The sequence below is a fragment of the Taurulus bubalis genome, assembly GCF_910589615.1.
Source record: "Taurulus bubalis genome assembly, chromosome: 9".
Lineage (NCBI taxonomy): Eukaryota > Metazoa > Chordata > Actinopteri > Perciformes > Cottidae > Taurulus > Taurulus bubalis.
In genome coordinates, this window is record NC_136597.1 from 7,228,615 (window position 1) to 7,255,087 (window position 26,473).

The following is a 26,473-nucleotide window of genomic DNA, read 5'->3' on the forward strand; positions in this document are numbered from 1 at the left end:
GACTAACAACATCAACAACAAAAAAGTAATGCAGTAAATGGAAAATCTTTGGTTACTGAGATGCTGTATGTTACATTATATTGTGGCCTTCAGATGAGCTTTTGAAATTAGCCGGTTGGTCTCGACACCATGCTTGTTTCGCAACCGCTAAGTGAGTTAATTTTAGCATTTTATATCCAGGTTGTCTGATCGCACACAAGAGGTGATGAATTAGTCTCCACAGAGACAAATATTCCTGAAGGATCTCAGCAAGAGGGAAGTAAAAACGGCAGAGGATTGTTGTCTTGTCGTCACCACTGCAGTACATAACACTCGAGCGACTGCATTGTCCTTTTCACCCTGAAATCCACTAGAAAAGTTGTGTCTAGCAGTAGCTGAAGTATCTGAAAAAGGTTGTTTTACAAGTGCCTGTACATTTTTCAAACTTTTTTTGTACATATGTATTTATTTATTATGCTTTTATTACAAAATAGCGCATATTAAACTATTGGCCTCGTCTCTTTCATTGGTGCAAGGGCGAAGGCTGTTTCTGTGAAAAAGATAAATTATTTGTATAGATGTGGTATAGAAGCATCATCAAACTATAATTTATTTTATCATTACCTGCTTTCTCCTGTAACTGTGTTAACATCTCAGAGCGTATTGCAGACCAGAATACTGAACATTATCAGAATTTCCCCCTGTGGTCATACAGCTTGCATCTGCTGAAAACTGTATTCCTGTCACACAACTGCTTTGTGTTTTTGTTTTTGTATGTTTATCCTGGTGCAAATCAGAAAGAAACGTCATAATTTTGTCAAGACTGCCTTAGCTGGGTCATATTTAACCACATATTTCTTTTCATCTGGGAGCCGTGTTTGTGTTAAACTTAACATATAAACACTACAGATATATTTAACTGGACGAGAGTTGTTTTCAGTCCCTGTTGCTCTCAACCAAATGTCTTGTTTAATTTCAGACAAAAGAAGTGCCAATGGTCCGTTAGGGCCAGAAGTCATTGTGTTTTGATGTGATTAATCAGGTTTTTTTTTTTTTTTCAAATATTTTTTTGTCTCAAGATTTCAGTCACTTGTGTTATCATGAATGCAGTCAACCATGTTAAATAGAATTTTCATTCAGAAATTTCATTTTCATCAGATTGTGTATAAATATGCAGTTAACAAGTAGATTTTATACAAAATAAAAGAACTGCATTGCTAATGAAATGTCTGAGTACTTTTATGAAACACATTCTCCTCATATATATATATATATATATATATATATATATATATATATATATATATATATATATATATATATATATATATATATATATATATATATATATATATATATATATATATCCGTTGCATCATTGGTCATTATTGTTTAATATGTAAACCTAAAATATTAAATGATCTGTTAACTTTGTTTAACAACTATAATTCATTTAATCTGAAGTGTATTTTGATCATATAAATATCATAAGTGTTGTGCAGCGTAAAATGCCCAAAAGATCTTCTTGTAGTTTGGTCTCCGGATAATAAGTGTCTGCGTGGTTAATATGACCGTGGAAATGGTGCCATCCTTTGGAAAACTCTGGAACTGAAGTGTGCAAAAGGAGCCCGCTGCTGCGCAACTGCGCCGGCCTCCCTGACGCATGGGCTGCTGCTGGTGGCATTATCTATTACATGGAAAAGACGATAGGCTTTCATGTTGCAGGGAATGGCATGCTGACAATGTGTGCCATTTCATGACGGGCCTCTCCAGTTTGCTCCTCATAGTTCTCACGAGTGCACCATGGGAAATGCTCGGGTTATGATGTACTGTAAAACATAAATATATATATACACACACACACAGTATATATGATACTTTATAAAAAAAATGCCAGTCTGGGCCTCCGTTACCCAACCGCTGCAGGGGAAGTGGGTGTCTTGCTCAAGGACACGTCAGCAGGGTTGATGCTGGGCGACACCGAAGGTCTCGAACCCTGATCTCAGCGGCCCTGCTGGCTCTCGGGTCCAGCATTGTGTGCGCAAAAACACATATTTACAAGGAGGAGGGGGGTTGTTGAACGGCACAGCAGAAGTGGGATCACAAGAGCCCTGTCATTGCTCTCCGGTGACAAGTGGGCCTGTTTTTACACCTTCCTTCTAAATAAGGAAGCGGCCTGACAGACATATGACCATCGACCCAATTTGGGAGCAGCCCGTGTGCCCCATCGCGTCCCACGGCCTCTGAACGCCACCAATGAGCTGTCTCCCCTCTCCAGTCCGGTGACAGTGGGCTTTTCCCCCTCAACTCCCCACAGACTTTGGTATTTTTTTTCCTGCTGTCAGCACCTTCTCCACCATTGTATTGTCCCAGCGGCGAAGTCAGCATTATGTCATCTCGGGATGCGACGGTAGCCCTGACCAGGATGAAACTAGGTTTTTGGTGAGTGGATTTATTCGGAACTATTACCGAGAGGGAGACAAGAGGAGGGAAGAGAGAGATAAAGAAAGAGAGCAGTGTGTGTGTGTGTGAGAGAGAGAGAGAGGCGCGGAGGAGCTGCAAAACATGGTAATCACCACCACCAACCTCGCCATCACCATCACCATCACCTCCAGCTCTGCCGCGCACTCTCCCGTCTCCTCTCCTCCGCTGCACCGGGGCTTGCGTTTCATGCCCAAAGCCCTGATCTGCTCTCCAAAAATAACCCCCAGCCAGCATGCCGAAGGAAGCAAAACAAGAAGAGCGGTATTTTTAGGGTCATTAATTTCGACCACGTGGCCCGAAGGTAAACCGGATGGCCGTTGCGCAAAGGCTCCTCGTCAGTATGTCCTGCGAGGCCGGCACGCCGCACTGGACGCTGACCGCGGTGGTTCTCCTGGGCTTTCTGCTGGGGATCGTGTCAGCGTACCCTTTACCGAGCAGCCGGACGAATGCAACTTTACTGGAGAAACGATGGGAGACCCTCTTCTCCCGCTCTGTGTTGGGGATCTCCGGGGAGAAACCGGAGCTGAACTGGGAGAATGACTATCTGCTGGGCATCAAGAGAGTGCGGAGGCTCTACTGCAACGTGGGCATCGGGTTTCACCTTCAGGTCCTCCCCGGCGGCAGGATAAACGGTGTACATAATGAAAACCAGTACAGTGAGTTATACCTCCCACCAATGTAATGCAATAGACATCAAAGAGAGGCAGAGTCAATAAGCATGGATCTGTGATGAGCTTAGTCTATCCCCTCTATCCATTTGCATGATCATATGTCATCCGACCCTGGGGGGGATGAGGGGGGGGATATCATTTCTTCCTCGGCAAATACAAATCTATTATAAAATAAGTATCCATCAGTGAGCCCCCCCCCCTTTCCTCCCCCCCCTCTCCCCAAGCGCAACCATGACATGAATGTATGGACGCTTTTAGACACAACTTATTTTTACGCAGCCCCGCGAGGGCGGTCTAGAGACCAATAGCCGTGCACGTCAATGCGATTGCTGCAATTATTGCAATAACAATAAATGCGCTTAATTGGCACGCCTCTGTGTGCAAATGTACGATGGGGTGAAAGGATGCAGAACAAAGGCTCGGCATGCTGCGCAGCAATCTGCAAGGTTACACCCATAGACGCAGAGAGAGAGAGAGAGAGAGAGAGAGAGAGAGAGAGAGAGAGAGAGAGAGAGAGAGAGAGAGAGAGAGAGCACAATGCTACATTAAACAGTGAATCAGCAGGATGATCGGTTGGTATTTCATTTTATTTTCACTCTAATGTAATCATTCTTTGTCTTATATCAGGTCTAATAGAGATCTCTACGGTGGACAGAGGAGTGGTGAGCCTATATGGGGTGAGGAGTGAGTTGTTTGTCGCAATGAACAGCCGTGGGAGGTTATACGGAACGGTAGGTATGCACACTATTTCATTTATTGTCCAGCAATGTTAGTTAATGGGATTTTGGAATACGCACTTGCCAGATCCCTTATTTTTTTGCCAGTCATATTTTTTGATGTCAGCAGGAGGGCTGCTCATAATATGTTGCGAAATCCCTATATTTTAATTTCATCAGGAATTTATGAAGCTCTATTTAAAGCAAGGGTGCTAGGCCTGGTGCCCTATGGGTGAATAATGATGAGGTTAACAGATGCAGGGTTCAGTCCACGCGCCTGTGGTCGTGTGTGTGTGGAGGAGGAGGAGGAGGAGGAGGAGGAGGAGGAGGAGGAGGAGGAGGAGGAGGAGGAGGGAAAACCCCCTGACGCAATGAAACCTGTCAGCAGAGCTGGGAATCGATTTTAACAGAAAAGTGTTTATTTGCAGGCCAGTGTACATCACACACATCCCAAGTCACACAACAGCAGCTTCTCACACCTCTAACGTGAAAAGAAAAAAAACATCAGAAGCATGCATTTTAATTTCTAGTTCATATTAGCGATGTTGGTGGGCCCACACAACACAAGCATATTTGATGATGCAATCCAAACACCGCCAAAGGACAATGTTAAAGCTCTCTCAACATACATCAATACTCAGGAACGTAAGGTGCATGTGTCATCTGTTAAGCAACCTCAGTCTTGGACACATTGTACAAGCAATCCAAAAGTTTGTTTTGAATAATGACTGCAGTGGTTCCTTAGTCTCCCTCACACATAGTCTCAAATATGCATCTTCAAAGGGTTCAAGCGATGCCCAACTCTCGTGTTTTATCAACCTTTCTGAAAGATGTTTCTATCTTTAAATCCACTCGCTGTGCAGACAGTTTCCACTACGAAAAGAAGACATGGAAAACAAAACAGGGCTTTTTTTATGCTAGCAGTTAACCAAGTTTGCCTTTTGAATCACTCGTGGTTACATTATCTTTTTAATGCTTCTCTTAAGGAGACAAATTCACACACTGCAAAGCAATCTGTTTCTAGAGAAGAGATTTCATTCAGAAAGGGAGGAAAAATGGCTAAATTGAGTTTGCCATTATTGTGTCAGAAATAGAGAAAAGCCGATAACTTCTTCTGTACAGCAGCCTCTTGTGGGGCCTTGACCCATGGGGCCCCTGATGCAAAAAACGCAGACGCATTAGAAAGAAATGTTTAGTGCATAATTTCCACATAGCGTCTGTCTCCTACGAGGTGTTTCAAGGACAGCATTACATAGCTTTATGATCGTTCGCTATTCTTATCAAAATGGTGTTGTGCTTGTTACAGAGAAACACTCAATACTGCAAAACGTATTGCTGTGTGTAAATTTGGCATGTATGCACAGCAGCGTTAACATTTTTTGTGTATCTTTTATTCATCCTCAAAAAACTAATGGATTTGAAACATGGAAACCCTGGTCTGATCCTGGTTATAGCAGTATAGCTTAATAACAATAATGTGGCTATGACAAATACAGGATTTTGGCGGTATTAGAGCAACATATTTCTCAGCATTGATACTGACCCGTCCATTATTTCTCTCCAGGTTTTAAATGGCTATACAGCAACCTTGTAATGATCGGGGTCATTGTCAGAGGCGTGATAATGGGCTATGATTAAAACTAAAATAAAGTGTGCCACAAATTCCCATTATACCTTTATGTGAATTTAACTTTCCAACTTTTAACTTTGCCCTAATTTGACCCTGCTGCTGATTGTGGTGAATGTTTTGAAATATGAAATGCGGCTGGTAGTTTACATTATGTATGCACATGTGCACTTTATTGGATTCAACTGCAATTTTTTTATTACAAGCAGCTTTTTCTGATGGTTCTTTTATGTTTTAACATTATTTGTTTTTGCCAACAAAGAAACAGTGTTTTCCCTCCACTTTTTCATGTTAGAAATTTTAATGTGATTCAACTTGAACTTTTTAATCCTCACAACCCGGATACGATTAGTTTGGGAATTACTGCAGTTTGTTTGCTTCTGGAGCATTGCCAGCTATTAATACATAAATGCTGCTGGTGCTGTGGGAGGAAACGATGTGTTCAGTGGAGCCCTGCTGACACATGGCCACTGGTTTGCACGCCGGGGCCGACATATCTGACAGACACAACGTGAGTCGGTTATCTGGTCATGAGTGATGAAGCGTTAGCTTGTGAGTCGGCTGATGATCTGATAAGAGATTGAATTAGGCCACAAGACTTCTGATGGAGAGTATTTGCTCTGCTGCTGCTGTACAAGCTGTACACTGTCAGCACTTAGCAGGCGTATTGTTCTTCAGTGACAGAAATAAGTATTTAGAGATGATCTTATGAAGTGGGGCTTTACGTGTAGCATAGTGATCGTTACTCTTGTACTTTATCTTATATTGTTTATTTTACAATTTATATCAAAGTTGACTGTGATTACAGTGCTTCATTTTATTGTTTAGATATTTCTTTAAGATTTTTGTGTTTTCATTTTAAAGGAATAGTTTGACATTTTGGAAAATAAGTTTATTTACTTTCCTGCGGAGATTTATGTCTTTTTACTGTAGCCAGGAGACGCTTAGCTTAGCTTAGCATAGCTTAGCATAAAGACAGGAAACGGTGAGACAAAACAGCCTCTCTCTTCCTGGATCTGTGCATTATAGTTATGTTTTTTTTTCTTGGATTTATTTGCAGGACGATTGATACAAAATATGGTGCGCTTTCGAGTTGGCGGTATAGGCATATTTTGTTATCTTTGGATAGCCAGGCTCCCTGTCTCCCCTTGCTTCAAGTCTTTAGCCAAAGCTAAGCTAAGCGTCTCCTGGTTGCATCTTCATATTTACCGTACAGACAGAGGAGTGGTCAATTACATTTTAGCATCTAATTCTCTGCAAATCTCTCAAAATGTAAATCTATTTCTTTAAATTCTGCAGTTCAGTCAAATTTCAGCGCAGTTTTTCTTTTCTGTGAATACACCATCATTTCAAGGCGTTTCCTTTTGTATGTTTAATACAAACACATTTAGTAGTAGATGTGGTTCACTGTGTTTAGTTCAATTACGTTCAATTAATACACATTTTCAGAGCTGTTAGCGCTGCTAGGGGATTGCACAAAGATAAATCTAACATTGCTGTGTGTAATCTAATCTTTAGCTTTATTAATTTGTGCATTGCACAGAATCTTTTTCACAAATGTTTTGATCTATAACTGACCCTTTCTTGAGCAGTTCATTAAAATGCACCCTGTCTGTCTCTTTGTCCTCCCCAGAGAGTCTTCCATGATGAGTGCAAGTTCAAGGAGAGCATGCTCGCGAACAACTACAACGCCTACGAGTCTCTGGTTTACAGAGGCTCCTACATAGCACTCAGCAAGCATGGCCGCGTGAAGAGGGGCAACAAGGCCACCACTGCCATGACTGTAACGCACTTCCTACCCCGAATATGATGAGCAAAAACTGGCAATAACAAACTTATTTGCACATGTGGATTATTTCCCAGGTATACGTACGTACAAACACAAAAGACAACATGGACTGTAAAAGAAAGAAATACCACTATATCTGATAGTATTTATTCAAACTTGATATGTATATTTGGGTAGCTTCCTTTGTATTAGAAATTATGGAAATGCCATTCTTTGCTGCTTTTATGTTTTTCATCATTTTGTGATATGACGGGGATGGAGAGGTGTCATGTATCCCCTCAGTTTATATGGGTGCTTGCTGGAATTGGCTGAGTCCTTGCCCTGTCAGTGGATGACAGTTCATCCTTGTGAAAATGAAATGGATACGTTAATACCTCAAAGCACCATTTCCCCCGAGAAGTGAAAGGGGAAGAAGATAAAGAGAAATGTGTGCATGAAATTTCTACAGAGAAGTATGCCTGTTTACTGAAAATGTTTTTTCGTTGTCATCCATCGAGGATGTGAGCGCTTCCCATTCGATATGTTCAATTGTCTCTGTCACCGTCAGGGCAACCAGGACACTTGCAAATATGGCGGTGTTTTTTTTGTTGCTTCGTCATTAGGTGGCGGTGCCTTGGATTCCTACTTGCGGCCCCCTTGCCCTTGCATGCGAGAAACATGGTGCTCAAGTCAGAAATAGGAACGAGACGCACGTCTTCACTCCCTCAGACACCACCGGGAGGCTTTAGCCCAATTCCGAGAGGGCCAGAGGTTTCTCCACTTTATTTTCTTTCCATAATTAGATCAATTAAGTAATTGAGACTCTATGCTGCACAGGCACCCAGTGGAGCCTCTTGTTAATATGGAAAGCTAGATTTAGAGTCAGCACTCATCCGCCCCCTATCATGTCCAAGGGAGCTTTGACAATCCCAGGTTCTACTTTCACACATTTTGAAGCCGGATCATCAGGCCAGACTGAGTGCGCGACTGTGTAGTAAATATGTGGGCATGCTTTTCTTTCAAGTGTATATGTGGACTCCGTTTGAGAGCTTCTCAATTTGAAAGGCTCATCGTTGGAGGTCAAGAGGGCGTCTGTGAATATCATAGACCTGACACTATGAAATGTCCTCCCTTTCTGTCGGCTGTATATTTCCCTCCAGTCCAAATTGAGTTCTGTTTCATCATCAGAATCTGTTGCATCTGGTCTGTAGCCTTGCGACTTTGTTCGATTTTACTTTTGAAAATGAGTTTTGAAAGTGTCAACTTTATAGCAAAAGTGAAGATGGGAGCTGTTTGACGTTCACACAGGTTTGATGATATTTGGCACTTAAAGTACGGCGTTTATGAAGAAACTAGTGCGGTAACAGTGGTTACCAATGAGTGGTCAATTCACTGTAATTGTGACGGTCTGCTGCATTCATTTGAAATAGTGTAGCTACTCTAGTTTGGTAGAGAGGGAACTGTAACTGCTTGAGAGTTCATGATCCTGGGATATGTGAACAATACTTCAGGTAACTCAGTCCGTCTGACATTTAGATGATGTGGATTGCGCTCATTGTTCCCAGATTTCTAAGCTACTTATGCATTATTCAGATTGGCCGCTGAATCACAGGATGGCTTCTCGTGAAAGAAAAAAAAAAAAAGAACGAGCGACGTCGCAAAAAGCCGTGAACCAAAGGGTCATAGTAGCGATGTCCACCCCGGGCTTTGTTTATGCAGCATACCATACTTGAATCCAACAACTGCTCGCGCTCCTCTTTCAGATCCCGTAGTTTTCCATTGCGGAGAAGAAAGGGGGTGAGGAGGACAAAGAGCACGCAGAGTTGAAGATAGCAATGATGTACATATGACTTCGATGGCCCTCAGCATGTGGCACTGGCTGTTTGTTTAACTTGGCGAGGATGTGAGTAATGTGGGGTAAAATACCTGAGCATCAGACTAGCGGGCCCCTCGTCGGTTGGTGACGGTCAGCACAGGGCCCTGGGATTCTTGTCCCATTCATCTGAGCCATTTTTGTACCAAGGTCAAAGATATGGGCTTTCTGCTCTTTGTGCTACGGATGCAGGCGTGTTGTCCGGTCCATCTCAACGACTTCTGTCATTTTTTACAGAGCTCTGCACCTGTTGTTTCCTGTTCGAGACATGAATGGTTGTCTTGTTATGTGCAATGAAGATATGAATGACTCTGCAACTTTCTCGTACTCCTGAGCAGAGTCTATTTAATGTTGGTGCGATTGAGAAGTTCAATGATTTTGGATTCCGTTATTCTATTTTGGTACTTGACCTGCAATATTCTGTACGTAGCAAACCACCAGTCAGGCCAGCTTGGTGACATATAATTAAAGGAAAGTAGCAAGGCTATTATAGATATATAGTTATCATATTTTACCTCATGCCCTTTCTAACATTACTGTAACGCATTGACAACATGTCTGTGAGCTATGGTTTACGTGCCCTTTACGCTCCAGCTTACGTCTAGCAGAGACAAATGTGCAGTATCTGGTTTGTGTGTGTGTCTGTGTGTGTGTGTGTGTGTGTGTGTGTGTGTGTGTGTCCAGCTGAGTGCGCTCCTGTCATGTTCTGTTTCTGCCAAAGCGACAGTAGAGATGGTATCAGATCGATGTACCTTGAGTCAGGAATAACAGCGCATTGTCTGATGTACTGAACTCTCCTCACAGGAGAGGATTAAGGCAAGAGGGATGTCTGCCAAAAGAAAGCACTGACTGTGGTTTGAGCTGGTAGTTATGTAGCAAAAGGCCACTTAAAACGAATCAAACGCTTCCAGGAAAGGGACACTTGAGTGAAACAAGTTGTCCGTTAAATACTGTGATCCGAGAGAACAACTGTCGAGTCCCAGGATGTCACGTTTAATGTTTTTGAGTATTGACACTTTTTGATAATTGTGTTTGGGGGATTTTTCCTTCAGCATCTTATTACACATTGTGACTAATAAGCCTTTATTTATTACATCACTATGATTAGATGTTTTTTCTGACTGATTTTGTGGCAGTGAGGATTTGGCTGGAGAAGTATTTCGGCTAATTTGTCAAAATATTTTTTAAAAGGTGCATTTTCATTTTTATTTTCATGGAGTCATATTTACTGAGTAGGGGTAGATGCTGATTTCCCCTTGCTAAGCTTTCATGAAAACAAGCTCACATGCAAGTTCACAAACAGTTGTTTTTGATGAAAACATTGTGATTATTACTGGATGTCATTTCTGATTTATTATGGTATGTTTTTAAAGGACACTGTCAGCACAACAAGCGATGAGTTGAATGGGAATTGTAAAGTTGCAATGGCTCCTAAAGTAGTAAAGGACACCTGATAAGTTGTGTACACCAAAAGCAACTCAGCTGGGTGTCAGATTCCCAAAGCTTGAGAAAAAGGACTCTGTTACAAGTCTTGCAACCTTTCCATGATGTTGTTTTGAGAGGTTGTACGAGATAGAACACGCTGAGAGAAGGTGTGTTACTGGTATACCATCTTTCAACATGAACACTTACTTCCATAAGTCTGCATTATGCATATAGAGAATAAACTAGGTATGTGTTCCACCTTTTGATTTAAAGATCCAGTGTCTGGATTTTGCCATTGTGCTTCTCATACCTGTTCAGCTGGTTTTAAAATGTGTTGGTTCACAGGGAACTGGAGGTCTGTGTTAGGATCTGGGATCAGACTAATGTGTGTGTGAGTGTGTATATGTGTGTGTGTGTGTGTGTCCCTGTGTGCTGGCAGCCTTTGTGTTTCTCTCTCAGTTTTCTATTCCTGCACTGAGGGGAGAGTGCTTCCTCTGAGTCCTGCTCCTCTTTTTTAACATATACCTCACCTTCTGCCTTAGTTCCGATTATTGAAATGATTGTAAATTAGTTTGAGACAACAGACTTCTCCAATCATTTGTTTCTGAAAAAAATATGATGATGAGTAAGTAAAATACTATATTACAAATGGTTTTCCTTTTATTTTTGTACGTATGTGCTGTGCACAGCAGTCAACTGTATTCCTGAGATGATAATAAAAGACGTTTTGTAAAAGCTGTTGTGATTCAGTGCGTTAAAGTTGCGTGTTTGCTTTGTGCTTCTCGAGGCTTTGGGGGAAGAAGCTGTGGATGCCCGTGACCTCAAGCCAAAAGGCCTGTTCAATGAATTACCATGAGTCAGTATGTGGCTCCCTCTTCCGGTGAAGGGCCACATTTAGAGGGATGTGAAAGCAAATGTATGAAACTGAAAAAGAAATTAGTGCACTTTATTTAATGGCATCATTTCCTGGAGTTTCATGTATGTTTCCAGGACACACGTATGTGTTTAATTGGTAAACTTCTAATATATTGATTTGAATGAAATGCTAAATTAACATAACATAAAGTATTTTAGTCAGCTGAATGTATACACATGTCCAAATTGTCTACGAGGAGGCATAAGTCGACAACAAGATGAATACAGTTTCCAATATGGTTGATGGTTGATTAATATTTACTTGGGTTTTAACGGAGCAGTTCTTTCAAGGAAGTTTCTCTTAAAGTTAACAACTGTTTTTGCAACTCAACACAGCAAACTAAAAATAACTCAGACCTTCGTCTCTATTTCACCTATTATTAGTACTCAGATACATAGTTCCTTCCAGGAAAGTTTCAAGACACGACTCAAAAATAACAAACCGGGATAGAAAAAGTGATAATCTATGCTGCCGTTACTGTTTATTCTCCTCATCGAAAAGCAATATTGTCACTGCCCTCCTGAGGACTACCTCAAAACTTTAAGTTATTCCAAACAGCAGAAAGTGTATAGTTGATCAAAACTTACTGAAGGAAGCAATCGTGACTTAAGGTCAAGGGTCAAACATGTTCAAACTATTCTCTAATGAGATACAAAATAAATAAAACAAACACCATACTTTTATGGTGTTTGTTTTATTTATTTTTACAAAGCTTTTGGAAATATACACTGGTTAAAGGAAGATAGAGGTGGTGGAAGTGTACATTTAATTAATAAGCACGATAACAGAATAAAATAGTCAATAGGAGGTGCATCAGTAATTTATACTCAAGTTGTAAAGGTATAATTTTCTGATTTTGGTCTTTTATATGACAAGATTTTCTGTGCCAGAACCCCAACTCCATATTCATGCACAATAATCTAACAAATAAATTATGCAAACAATGTTGTTGTGTGTGTTTGAGTGAGAGAGAGACTGTCTTTACATTTGTTGAAAGTCAGCAGTGGCTTTTATGATTAATAATATTGTTTAGGGATAATCCTCCAATACAGTGCTAGGTTATCTATATACAGTTCACCAGAATGTAATATTTTTCTCTCTTCAATTTCTCTCTTGTGTGGTTTATGTTCCTGCCTGAAAAGAGAGAGAACAGAGACAGAGAGTAGGAAGAGAAGCAAGGGTGGAGAAAAGAAAAGAGAGAAGCAGAAAATGGAAGAAAGAAGCAGAAAAGAAAAGGAAGATAGCAAGAAGGAGAAAAGAAAGGTAGGTAATGTGTCTGTGTTGGAGTTTTTTCCTTAGGAGGATCAAGAAAAGAAAATATGGATCTAGAAATTGTAAATCGGCAATGGTTGAAGGTAAATATATATAAATATATGTCTATGTAAATATGCATGTCTATACATGGTATCTGGCAATTTATAGAATTTATCAACCTTAATAAGACATTTGAAACTCATTTTGAATTTAATTTCTGACTGTGCCAGAATGAATGTCTTTGCAGATGCCAAACATCTGGCAAATCCGGAAGAGGAAGACGAGGAACTGGACCCAGGATGCCATGGTGACGCTCACTGAACTTGATGTACAAGGTCCCCCCATCGACCCGAACATTTTTTTCACTTAAAAAAATCCCTTTAATATTGTCAGTGGTGCTCTATCCTTCATTTTTAACAACAAATGACCCAAATAATGTGCATGACTCACAGCGTGTAGGACTGAACACAGATTCACTGGTATTTACATCATTTGTAATAATTTAGTTGGTGCTTTTTATTATGCTGTATTTTATCCCCTGAAGAAGACTAAGGGCTTTTACATGCTCCGTACTGCTGGTGGAAGCAATGAGCATCCTAATTTATTCTGAACTATACCTCCTTTCTCTTTGCACACAATTTAATCACATTTGAAATTGTGGCACCTTTTAAAGGTTAACCGTACACCGAAAAAACGTTGAGTGACACCAAAAACCTTTTCCCCCCAAAAGACAGACCAATGTTCTATTAATGATGCGTCATTCTATTCAACATTTTACATGAATTTACAGATTTTATGCCCCTTTGATCATGTAAGAAACATCATGAATCAGCCGCTGTTTTGCCAGTGACTGACATAACAAAACATCCAGCAGGTGGTGGTATACACTCAAATGGAAATTACCAAGCTTGAGTTGTTGAAGCGTGATATCTTGTTGTGAAGGACAGATCTACGGTCCCGGATGTGTTGACAGCATTGATGGAACAAGATAATATCCCCGAATAAGCAGCAGCGCCCAGTGTTTACTACGAGGATAGAAGCTAGTCTGACTCTGGTCAAGAGCAGCGCAATATAGATCAATTCATCTGAATTAATCTAAATTGTCACACATATGCTATATTCTATATATATATATATATATATATATATATATATATATATATATATATATATATATATATATATATATATATATATATATCCCCAACATTTTAATTATTTATTTTATTTTTATTTTTATTAATAAACTATTCTTCCCTAAGCCGGATAACCGGTTGCTCAGTTTATTTTTATTTTGTTATAATTGCACATGCACAAATTGTTAATAATGGCAAAAATACATTGAAATACAGTGAAACCAACAGGCTAGGGGGTCAACCGCAGAGAGAGAGAGAGAGAGAAAACAAGACAGACTAAAATATAAATAAAAAAGAGGACACTGGCACAAATTCAGATTGTGTAACTACAAACATATCATAGGCAACGCATACATGTTCTCATGGCCTTTTTTAAGAACAGCCTTTCAGAGTTTTTATATACATTTCAAACTATTTGTAAAAAAACAAACAAAAATAGGTCTATGGCTTGTAAACTTACTTGTGAATATAGAATTTAACAAAGATAATCAATAAATGAATGATTTAGGCCCTTTCCTCAAATGTTCTGTCCTCTAGTTTTCTGTTGATATACAAGAATATAAGAATAGTAAATTTCTGCAGCAATGGTCACTTTAAATGCACAGTCTGACAATCTCGGGTTAAATTGGTGGTAGAGCACCAATAGTCCCAATATAATGAGTTCATGCAGGTGAAACACGCTGCTGAATGTAAACGTTCTTTAGCACATATGTACCACTCCTGGGCCCTGTTCCTCGTACCTGGCTTACTGAGTTAGCGGGCTAATTGTCAGGATAAGATGACGTAGGTCAGGCGTTCTCGGTTTCTCGAAGCAAGCTTAAATTAATCACCATAGCAACACATCCAAAAATTTAAACCTGCTCCCGGGCAGGTTTACTGAAATTCACTGGATAAACTGGACACTCCCACGGACACAAAAGGCAGGTCCCTTCCTCATTGATGAAGGAGCGATATTAGTTATATTAGTTTTATAGGGAGCGAGTTCTTTCAGATCTCCAGGATCCATCCTTTACATCATCATGACTTCCTGTACGCGGCGATATAGATTTTGCCGGCAAGAAATAATTTATTGACGAGAGCTTCTCGAGCCGCGGACATTGATCACCACAGGCGCAGCTGATCGCCGTCTCAGACACAAACTATCAGCCGCTGCATGCCGCTGTTCTTTAGTTTATTTAGCTCTTAAGAAACGTATGGATGTGTTGAAAGCACTCATAATTATATGACAGTGTAATTAGTACACCATACATATCATTATTGTAGAACATGATTAAGGTGATCGTGATGAGAATACAGAGAATCACACATAATTTATTTTCACTGCTTCAATTGATTGAATTTCTGATTATGAATAATACATACATACTGATCCGCCCATACACATTCAAAATAAATAAGTAAATATAATCTGATTGATTTGGGTGATGAAGCACTTCAAATTAGCCGATACATTTTCCCAACACTGACGCATTTAACTTGTCTGATATATTTGCGACGCTTATGTCTCGCAGCGGGGGCGGAGTTAAAGTTGCGTTCACGGCAACAACGTTGCAAAAACGTTGGAATATTCGCAACGCGTTTGCTGTGAATGACTACGGTATTGACTTCCTCATATGCCTTCATGATCACCTCCTGCTTCTCAGTAGAGAGAGAGATAAAAAGAGGTTCCTCTGAGTTTATTTTCCATTGTACTGTTAGAACATCGTGGTGTCAGTGCTCGACTATTATCCCTTCTGAAGAGGAGCGGACGCGCGCATTTATAAAGGATGACTGACGTCTGGCTAGAATTAACGAGACGTTTCAGCGCGGATCAGCCGTGAAGAAACCCAGATAGCCTGATGTCAATCATCTCGCTAATTTAAGATGGAATTAAGACATTTGCTTGACTTTGTTTAGCTAGCTACGAGAAATAGGGCCCTGGTGTATCACTTGGCTCTAGGTCCATTTTGACGAGTTTGATTCAAATCCTAGTTACATTCTGCTGTCTCTCTTTGCCCAGATGGACAGACGAGTACATGTGGCCACAGGAGTCCTGGTCAAACACAGTGAGACCGTCTACAAGGCCATGGGTCAATACAATGTTGCTGTTCCGGCAGACGTGTCCCATTATTGCTTCTGTGTGAGTATTTCGAAATGAACAGGCCCTGTAGACACTAGTACGGAAGCGCATTGCATTCACTGGATAAAAAAATAGACCCCTTTTCTCGTAATTACGACGTCCTGATCTCGTAATTACGAGAAACGATAAAGAAAAAGGAAACGTCTGTAAATCCTCGCTCAGTGGCAATGATGGCGCTATCGCAGTTAATCTGCTATTATTACCTTCTCGGTTTGAGACGCTGGGAAATACTGATGTTTCTAAAAAATTTTATAAAATTGAGTATGTCAACACTGCGCAGGCATCTCAAGGCGTTAGGATTGTTCAGGCGGAAAGCCCAGTCTGACGTGCTGGATGTCGCTCTGTTTCTGCAGGAGCAGTTGAACCAACACGGGATGCTTCATGGATACAAATTCATGCATTTGAAATGCATCCAATCTGGTTTGGTAGTGACTGTAACGGACCTCTGAGAGTTTAAAGTATTGTAATAGTTTGTTACTTTTTTTTGTCCTTTATTTTAGTCCGTTTTGTTACTGCAGTCGGTGCATTTCCGGTTGCGCTCTTATTTTGAAGGTACAAAAACGGAAGTTATTAAGAAACGGGCAGAAAGGAAATGTTGCCATAACAACGGAAAACAGTGATAAAAAGGTTACGGATGTATTAGTTTAGCACCTGGCTGATATGGGCACAAGGTTTGCACCTGTTCAAGTTCATTTTTTGAGAAAATATTGTTTTAGATTGTTACGTTTTTTGTCTGTGTTAGAGCTTAAGTTAACCAACTGCTATTTCCGTTTTTCTTCATAGTTCTTACGGTGACTTCAATAAACCTTTACGAACCATCACTTAAAGACTCCAGACTATAATTCTGCCGGGGATGCTACAGTGACTCAAAGAACTGTGCGGCACCTGTTAAACATCCAAGATCCCCAAGGAGTAGCTAAGGCAACGGAACCGTCTAAGAAGACGCCTGTACACATACATGCATACAGACGCCTGTACACATACATGCATACAGACGCCTGTACACATACATGCATACAGACGCCTGTACACATACATGCATACAGACGCCTGTACACATACATGCATACAGACGCCTGTACACATACATGCATACAGACGCCTGTACACATACATGCATACAGTGGCCAGTATGGCACATTTCGTAATCAGGTCAGGATCTCGTAATTACGACATCCTGATCTCGTAATCACGAGATCCTGACCTGATTACGATCTCGTAATGACGAGAAAAGATCTCGTAATGACGAGAAAAGATCTCGTCATTACGAGATCAGGATGTCGTAATTACGAGAAAAGGGGTCTATTTTTTTTTTATCCAGTGAATGCAATGCGCTTCCGTCCACTAGAGACCACAGATCTCCTGTACTGCCTGTTTTATAAAATATATGAAGTATTATAAAAAGGCAGCTACTTTGTCTGATTGCATCCTGTCTCTCTCCCTCGCCTTACTTCTTCTTCAACAAGCCTTTACCAATATTGAACATACTCATCATCCTGGAAGGTGCCATGATATTCTACCAGCTCTACTCGTTGATGTTCAGAAAAGAGTGTAAGGACTGAGGGAGTTGCATGCTGTACATACTGTATTACAACGGCCTTTAATAAAGTATTGATTTCAGGCTACAGTGATGTAACGTAACATACAGTATGCTTACTGGAGAACCGTATTTAGTACAATTTTAAGTTGCTTTCCATTTTATGCTACTTTAGTCTACTCCACTACATTTCAGAGGGAAATATTGTACTTTTTATTTATTTGACAACATCAGTTACTAGTTACTTTGCAGATTCAGATTAGTAATACAAAATATGAATACACTTAATACATTTTTTTTAATATACTAATAATACTGTTTATTTTCTCTGATATTTGATGTTCATGGTTAATTTGCAACCTAGTTGTATACATCATGTATTTTGTTGTTATATTTGTCATTTGTGCTTTTAGAACCAAACATTCCTACATGAAGCGTGAGATGTGTTGTTCATGAAGAGAAGCTGAGAAGGTACAGGCAGGTTTCACTGTTTACACGTTTATTATGAAGTAAAAGTCATATTTTATTTGTCATATTGTAGTTCATTAAAAAAACAAAATTACATTAAAATGATGATAATTGTAATCACTGGCTTACCCAGACAACCAGGAGGGTCCGTACCTCGCTGAGGGAGGGGAGCAGACTGGCTCCACAGCCGGGCAGCTGCAGGGAACGTGAGATATTTTACAGCAGGAACCTGAATTACTGAGCAGTGTTTGAGATGTTTCACTTGTATTCCCCACATAATGTATGTCAGGGGCAAGAAGTTGATCAGAGAATTATTTTATTGAAAGTACACCTCTCTTTTAGCTAAAATCAGTGGATGCAAAATTATGAGTCAGACTGAAAGTCTGAAATCCCTGACACTGTTTACTTGAACTGTCTCTCTCTCAGCAAAAATGCAACTCTTGGTTCAGATTTTCTTTTCGTTGTTATGTTGGGTTAGGGTCACTGTTTACAAAAATTTGTAAAGTTTATACATTTGGAGATAAAGTTGCAATATTATGAAAACAAAACGATATTTCAAGATACGGTTGAATTTATAAGGGAAAATGTCATAAAATCTTAAAAGTCCATATTTTGAAGAGACTTTTTTTTCATAATATGACTGGAAAAGGTCATAACATCTTGAGATGAAGTTGATATTATTGGTCACTAGTTCAAGAATAAAGTTGAACAATACTTAAACAGTTCACAATTTGCCTTAATAATAGTCATACCAATTGCAACTTCTATTGAGGTATTGGTGATAATGTTCAAAGTCTGAAATTAACAAACTTGAAGTCAAACAATAAGGAGATATGAGTTTGGGAAGCGTGTAATTCTTACCTTCTATTTCTTGGTCAGAGACACAAGTTAGGCTGAATCACCGTCTCCATCATCCTTTCACATCTTCATTCTCTCTCCTCTGCCTCTGCAGTTACAATCTTTATGTTGGATTTTTTTTTAAAGGTTTAAATAAAGAATAGATGAAATACTTCCACCAATGGCTGAATATTCCCACAGAGATGTTTCCATCTAGAGTGCTAGACTAATGTTCTCTGACACATACAAAACCATTCTACGAGCTTGAGCCTACAGGAATTCGAGACAACTCTTAACTGCGGAAAAGGTAGGCTTTGGGTCATTTCGGTAAATGAGTTAGCCAGTTCATTGACCCTCTGTTTAAATAGACCTGTTGGACTTTCTCCCCCTCCAGTAGCTGCTCCTCAACCTGAACATTTGTGCTGTTAAGAGTGAAGAGCGCACGGCATCCCCATCGATCATGCCACCGGCTTTCTTCTCACTCATCCTGATTGCCGTACATGTGTCTGTACCGGTGGACTGTACATCGAGGCCCCGGGGCCCAGAGCCCCTCTTACCACGGCAGCAGAGCAGCTTCAAGGCGGGAACACATGCGGATACATCAGTTGGTACCAGTCGTTTCTACTTGGAGCTGAGTGGATCAATGAGAAAAAACATTCACAGAAACCTTTTGGGTAAGTCGCCTACACATCCATAAAACACACAATTAGTTTAGTTAGAGATCATTTCGTTAATTCTAGAAAGTAAATGCCTTTTGAACACTAAATGCACTATTTGTCTATCTTACTTAATTTCATTTCTCAGAGTGCCTGCTTTATTTATATATACATACGTCTAAAAAAAAAAGTTATTCATGATAAAGGTTTGGAAATAAATAGATACTGGATTAACGTACATAATATATTTGTATGTTAATCCAGTATCAAAAATATGCGTTGTACATCTACATTACATATTATGTAATGTACAACGCAACGTTAAAAAAAAGAAAAACAACTTCTGGCAGCCAGAAATGTTCCACATATTCTTAACAATGTATATAATAATTTATTTTTGTCATTTATAACTAATGGGATGTTTAAACCTGTTTTCTGACAGTTATTTTGCCAGTAAGAACCACTACAAGCAACTTTGTGTCAATATTTGATTTGAGAAGAAAACGGTTCCTCTGTATGGACTCAAAGGGAGAGCTGTACCACTCTGTGAGTATTTTTTTTAGATACACTTATTTAAGTGAAGTCAGGAAATGACTGCAGGGAAAACAGTAACATTTAGTATTTGTCTGCTTTTTCTCTACCCAACAGAGGCAAAAGGACACAGACGATTGTCTCTTCCAGCGCATTGGGTTAGATGTGGCGAACCCCCGTGACGTGTTTTACTTTATAAGTGGGGGCCGGCTGCTCAAACTGAGGGGAGCTGAGCTGCGAGTTGCTCACCAGGATCCTCCTGAACCCTCCTCCGCCCTGATGGGAAGGTTCCTGGGTCCCTTGGTGAAGAGACAGAGGAGGAGCGAGGAGGTGAACCCCTCTGATCCATTAAGATCACAGTCACATCCCTCTCCTTCTGCCAAGGATCACACGGATGCAGATCACCGGCAGCCCGATCAGGACCGGGCCGGTGCCGTGTCCAAAGAGACCATCACGTCCTGCGATGACCCCCTGCGGGTCTTACAGCCCAACGGGCCGGTCAGCCCTGTCAAGACTAATATTGCAGACCGAGCAGAACAAGACTAAGATACTGAACTTGGGTTTAATAGGTGAGAAGTCAAGCCGCAAGTCTTTTTGTTTGTTCTGAAAAGTCACTTTATGTTTGACTGCATGGATAGTGGGAGTAGATGCTCTGCTGGGCTGCGGTATCAGAATGAAGGGCTGCGAGAGTCAAACTGGACACCGGGGGTGGTGTCTTAAAACAGGAAAGCATTATATATTTGACAAATTCTGAAAAAAAAGACATAGCATTTTATAAAATAGTTGAATCTTCAGAATTTGTTTTATGGTACTATTATGCTTGATAATGTACCATGTTACATCACAGCAGCTTGCACATATCTTGTGTTTGAATAGCAGATGAAGGATAAGTTTGGCAACGTATACAGCAGCGTCCCGCTGACCTCTGCCATCAGTTACATTCTAAACCATAGGTCAGATGTGGCAATGTTTGTTTTGCATATGTCAAAATGTGTAATCTGTAAGTAATTATGAATATTTTTACACACATTTGTTGGTACAGTAAAGCTTCATACAAGGAGTTTACAAACTAAACAATAATAGACCATTTCCTATGATAATACAGTCGTGAACAGAATCAAATTCAATTAAATGTCAGGTGCCGGACACCAATAGTCACAGCAATGAAAAGGTATTTATTTATTGAAATGTGTTAAATTACTTCCTACTTAGCCTAAACTGTTTTATTATTTATACATTTCATGTTGTGTCATTTCTTATGTGTAAAAAATAAATGGTAACTGCTCTGATGCGGATTGTCTGTCTGATTTGTCTACACAAGACTGTCTTCAGTCGTGGCGTCCAGGATCAACAAATAAACTAATAAAATGAATTTATTACTGAGCAAATTCCTGCATATTGAAGGAAAAACTGGAACTGGGAATGAATGTGGCTATTGTGTTATTTACTATGCATTGGGGTCCATTACAACAAAACACCAGTAAGTGCCTCACCAAAGTTGTCTGTCAACATTTCTGTTGTTGGTTATGGGATGGCAGTAAGCACCCTCTTTTGCCCACCAACCAATTGCTTCCCAGGGAAAGGCCAAACAAATCACTTGGTTATTATGCAAATAACCAATTGGTTATGTAACTGGCAAATATTAGACCTGGACAAATAATGTCCAAAAGAAGTCATGCATATCAGATACATGTTGACAATGATGCAAATGAAGCATGCTTACTTCAATGGAAATGTTATAGACTACGATATGTTTATAAATCAAAATGTAAAATCAAAGATGAACAAATGAGAACCAGCGTAGACCGAATGTGTTTCGTTCTTTTTAAGCAGTTTTATTTGGAAAAGGTCTTTTATCATTTTTGGCATGTTTCCACAGATACCGTACTACGATACAGAAACATGTAACGATACATTTTCTTATTTAAGAAACATACTAACCTGCTCAAGTCTGACAGCAGTCCTAATGTTTTCAATGACAGGATCACAGAGACAACAGCTGAGAGTGGAATGGAAAGTAGAGAAAACACACGCTACAACACACAGCAGGCATGCGCTGTTTCTTGCATGCATTTGCCCTTGTTGACCCAAGTGTTAATTCCCAACAATGAAAAAGTCACTGATTTCCCAAAAGTCAACGCTGTAACAGTTCTGCTCTGTGTCTATGGACTTCCGGAGGATACATTTAGAAACATGGACTCATTAGAGTACAAAGCTGCCCACATTTACAGTAATGAACAGCCAGACAAGTGATGACATGTCCCTGCAACACAAGCGTCTATGACTTGAAATAAAGGTGAAACAGCATTTTATATGTTTTATATATATTATATCTAGTTTTAGACCACAGTATCAAATATTGGTACTACATGATGTGGTTTTACGATACTGCCCCCGGTAGACTATACTAACAATCAACAGCACCTGAATAGTTGATCTTAGATTTTTTTTTTTATTACATTTTCTAACTTTCAGTGTTGACCCCTGACTTTCCTCCTCCACTGTCGCTCAGTTGTCTCTTACCTTTCTTAAAAAGCCTCTGTTCACTTAGTCGCTCCTACTTTTTAACATGGTCGCCCCTGTGGACGAACACACAGCGGATCCCTGACAGTTTGAACCTGTCGTCCTCTTTTCTCACGGTAAGTAAAAACCGACACAGCCCCGTGTTGGGGCTCAAAGCGAACATGTGTGCTTCGTCAGAACCCGGAGGCAAGGAGCAATGCAACTCTTCCACAAAGAAACGCACAGCCACGCACATGTAGGCCCCGTGGGTGACGACCAAAGCGTGGACCGGGACACCCCTGACCCCGTCGTCTGCCTTTCCCTCCACGGGAGACGCTTCTGATGCAGCAGAAAGGGAAGCCTCATCCGCCCCTCTGTCATGCCAGTGTTCGGCTGCAATTTGCTGGAGAATTTTCTCCAGAAATTCTTTGACCCGCTCTTTAACCTGAACGGAGCAAAAATCAGTCATGAGCTGTGCCATGTCTTCACAAACATCACGTGTCATGGCAATGTGACTTCCTGTAACCCCCTAACACAACATAGGTACAACCTTTCCTGTCAACAACACACGAGCCAGCTTTTCAGTTTCAAATCCGCATCATCATCATGACGCGCTGGTTTCGTACTGGGATGGAGCACAGTTAACGTCCAAGCCTAATCTAATGGATGAAGCCTGCATGAGGTATTTTTTTAAATAGAACATCCCTCGTTCCGACGCCCCCTCACACACAGCCTCTATGACACAAAGCTATGTGGTGACTTTTTAATCAGGAGCAGTGACGAACACTCTGCAGTTGTTTGACAGTGGAAGGGCATGAACTTTGATCCTCCTGACTCACACACACAGGTGACCTGGCAGAAACAATAGACATACAATCATGTGGATGAAAAGAGGCCTTGACACCACAGGTTACATCCACACAAGTGATTTGACTGAGGAGATGAGTATTTTCTGCCATCTAGTGGTTGTGTGTGTATATTGCATCAGGGCATTCAGGTTGGATCCATAGCATATATATATAGTAGCAGATTGTTATCCATATTTAACTGCGGCTATGGATCCAACTTGAATGCCCAGATGCAATATACACACACAACTGTATATACATATATACATACATAATATAAACGTATATATTACAAGCAATGAAAAAATCACATTGGAAAATGAAATCAAACCTATTCGTCCGTGGTCTTATGTGTAAAACAAACCACATTAAATCAGTTTTCTGTTTAATTTCAGTTTTCCATTTGATTCAATGTTGCATGCCAGTAATGAACTGAAAGACAGTAAACTCTTACTGGAAGGGACATCATTTAGTATCAGGACACAAACGTTATCTGATGTGTGATGAGTCAATACACACTGAATACCTTTTTATTTTCCAACTGACAGAGAGCGATACATAGATAATACCTGTATAAATGGTGAAATAACAGAGGAACAGACACTGAACCCTTCTTCAACAGCCACAGCCTCACCTGCTCCTGAGTCTCTCCCTTTGGAGGGGTGAAGTCTGGAAACGTCTGACCGGCTGCCTTCGCCATCTCTCTCACTTCCTGCACCCGCCGCCCCTCTGCTATCCCAAAGCTCTGCAAAATAACACACGATTGACTGGATGAATCAGGTTTATTAATAAACAAGTAAACATATCTTAGGAAAATGCTTCTGTTACAAAAAAGCACGTTTTGTTGTAAAATCCCACTAAATGCCACTCACTTTCTCTTTAAGTAAAGGGTCACACACCATTTGTAGACCAGAACAACTACGGTTGTGCTTCATTATTGTTTCAGCAGTCTGGAAGAAATAATAGACATCATCATCATCATCATCATCATCACATACTAACGTACTGTGACCTATTTTCGTTATCTCTCTATTATCTTTCCCAGATGTGAACTTGACTTGAAGGCATGACATCGAGATGAGGTGAAGATAAAACCATAAAAGTGTTTTCTAATGCAGTATAGTAGTGTAGTAGTGTAGACAAGTACTTTTATTACAGCTAATCGAACAGTAAAATAAATACATCCTGCAGTGCATTGATTCATTTTTCAAATTAAGATTCATAGCTATCTCCTAATGTAAAAGCAAAGCGTCGTACCTGCTGGGCCCGCAGCATATCGCTGACAAACACGTTGCTGAACTCAACATCTTTAAGATAACAGCCTGCCGCCTCAGCCTGCTGCAGCCCGATCTCAGACAAGGGTGAATTTATAGCCTGGCCTGTGAGAAGGAACACACGAAAAGATGAGAGTAAGACACAGAGAAAGCACACAATAGTATATCTTCAATCATACAATACCTTGTAGCAGGCCTTCTTTATTGAACTGTGTTTCCCCACTGCAGAAAATAAACATGAACAAATTAGTTAAAGAAGCTCATAAAGCTACTGTTCAACTGCCATAAATGTCATGCTTATTATTTTATTTTTTTACCATATGTACACATGAATATGTTTCCCCTGCTTAATGTTTTGCTTAAGCACCTTTATGAGGGGCAGGTGATCAAACATGGCTCATTTTAATCCAGGCTCAAGTTTCTGGCATGGGCCCTTAAATGTGTTTTTTTTTTAAAAAGATTTAATCTTTGATTCTTAGAGACATGCTCTAAAGTAATTTAGATTCCCTCTGGTGATGCATCTAGGGCTTTTATTGTGAAAGGTAAGAACGGAAAGAGTAAAGCCGCTGCAGGTGATGTGGGAGGGGTAAAGAGTTCAGATGAAACGTTATTCAGCTATTATCTTCATAATTACAGGCGCAACTCATAGCTCACGCTATTTGAAAAGAAGAAGAAGACTTTTTTATTTCCGGTATCCTTGTTAGGAAGCTTTAGCGTTTATACTGCAAAAGATATTTGGTGAAACGTGTCTCAGTTCCAGACCACTATATAACTCGGCGTTAAAAGGTCGAAGAAGAGACTACAGACTGAAGCGGTCTATTAATAGGAGCAACAAGCAGCCCTGAGCCAAACATGTGACATTTATCATAAACACCGAATATGAATGTCAACTGCACTTACTGTCGAATGAGGCTGAGCCCAAACCTCAGCGCTTTCATGCTTCAGAGACTGAAAGTATCTCATCGACTGTGTGAGTTGAAGACGGCTCCAGCAGCGTGGTGTCTCGCGCGTTAACCCTGGACCACCGCGACCACCGCGTCATTTACGTAAAACTCAAACTAAAAACCATGAGAACAAAGTCCCACCCACGACTCAATAGTAGATAATAATAATAAGAAGAACATAGTTGGAAACAAGTGGCGAGTGCGTGTCCATCTTCTTGACAACTATTACAACTATTTATATATTATATGTTTACAATTCTCTCTTTTTTAAGGTGATACAATTTGCCATGCACTCTGACTATTATTCCTATATATTTGTAGGCAGATTTGAGACCTCATTGTCACAGGAATGGGTCATTCAGTGTTTTCTAAAAACACACTTTTGTATTTGCTTGATTGTAATAAAATTATTAATGGACAAACAACAAAATCAATTCAAATACAATGAAAGTTTTATCAGTGTGAATATACAATTTTGCATTCATACACCAAAGTTGGTTTGAATGTGTGCAACATGGTTTATCTTGAAATAAATGCAACTCAAAATTCTGATGACTTTTTTTTGACAGTTGCAGGTGGATTTGTCTTTACTCTCTCTGTGGGAACTATGGAAGAGTCTTCAGCTGTGTCCATTCATTAATTCATAAACATTATGCAATGTGCAGTGCAGGCTTCATATCCTTCTTTGTATTTTTTGGTTGATTGCATTGCAAACCTTTTGGTACCATACACCGTAAAAGGATCTAGTTTACATGAGTCTGTAATACAAACAATAGTAACTATAAATAGAAAATAATAGGATATTATTGTTGTAGGATATTGACTGAGATGTAATGTGTTGGCTACGGTATCCATCAATATATGATCTGTAACTGTAGCAGGTGGTTACTGGTCGACATTAAGAAATG

At 40.1% G+C, this 26,473-nt stretch overlaps 3 protein-coding genes across 3 annotated transcripts; 2 read left to right on the plus strand and 1 right to left on the minus strand.

Moving 5' to 3' along the window:
- Positions 1 to 2,773: 2,773 nt before the first annotated feature.
- On the plus strand, positions 2,774 to 7,287 carry LOC306741532 (fibroblast growth factor 6-like; the record flags this gene model as incomplete). The annotated part of the gene is made up of 3 exons (XM_079223834.1): positions 2,774 to 3,119; positions 3,762 to 3,865; positions 7,111 to 7,287. 3 exons carry the CDS (start codon positions 2,774 to 2,776, stop codon positions 7,285 to 7,287), a joined length of 627 nt encoding a protein of 208 aa, XP_079079960.1.
- An 11,983-nt stretch (positions 7,288 to 19,270) lies between these two features.
- Positions 19,271 to 20,543, plus strand: LOC306741798 (fibroblast growth factor 23-like; the record flags this gene model as incomplete). Its single annotated transcript, XM_079224116.1, has 3 exons — positions 19,271 to 19,418; positions 19,909 to 20,012; positions 20,115 to 20,543. 3 exons carry the CDS (start codon positions 19,271 to 19,273, stop codon positions 20,541 to 20,543), a joined length of 681 nt encoding a protein of 226 aa, XP_079080242.1.
- Positions 20,544 to 21,821: 1,278 nt separating this feature from the next.
- tigara (TP53 induced glycolysis regulatory phosphatase a) lies at positions 21,822 to 25,639 on the minus strand. Its single transcript, XM_079223788.1, has 6 exons — positions 25,522 to 25,639; positions 24,806 to 24,843; positions 24,605 to 24,726; positions 24,220 to 24,297; positions 23,982 to 24,092; positions 21,822 to 22,944 (listed from the first exon to the last, which is right to left on the minus strand). The coding sequence occupies exons 1-6, from the start codon at positions 25,557 to 25,559 to the stop codon at positions 22,555 to 22,557; spliced, it is 777 nt and encodes a 258-aa protein (XP_079079914.1). The 5' UTR covers positions 25,560 to 25,639; the 3' UTR covers positions 21,822 to 22,554.
- Positions 25,640 to 26,473: the final 834 nt, after the last annotated feature.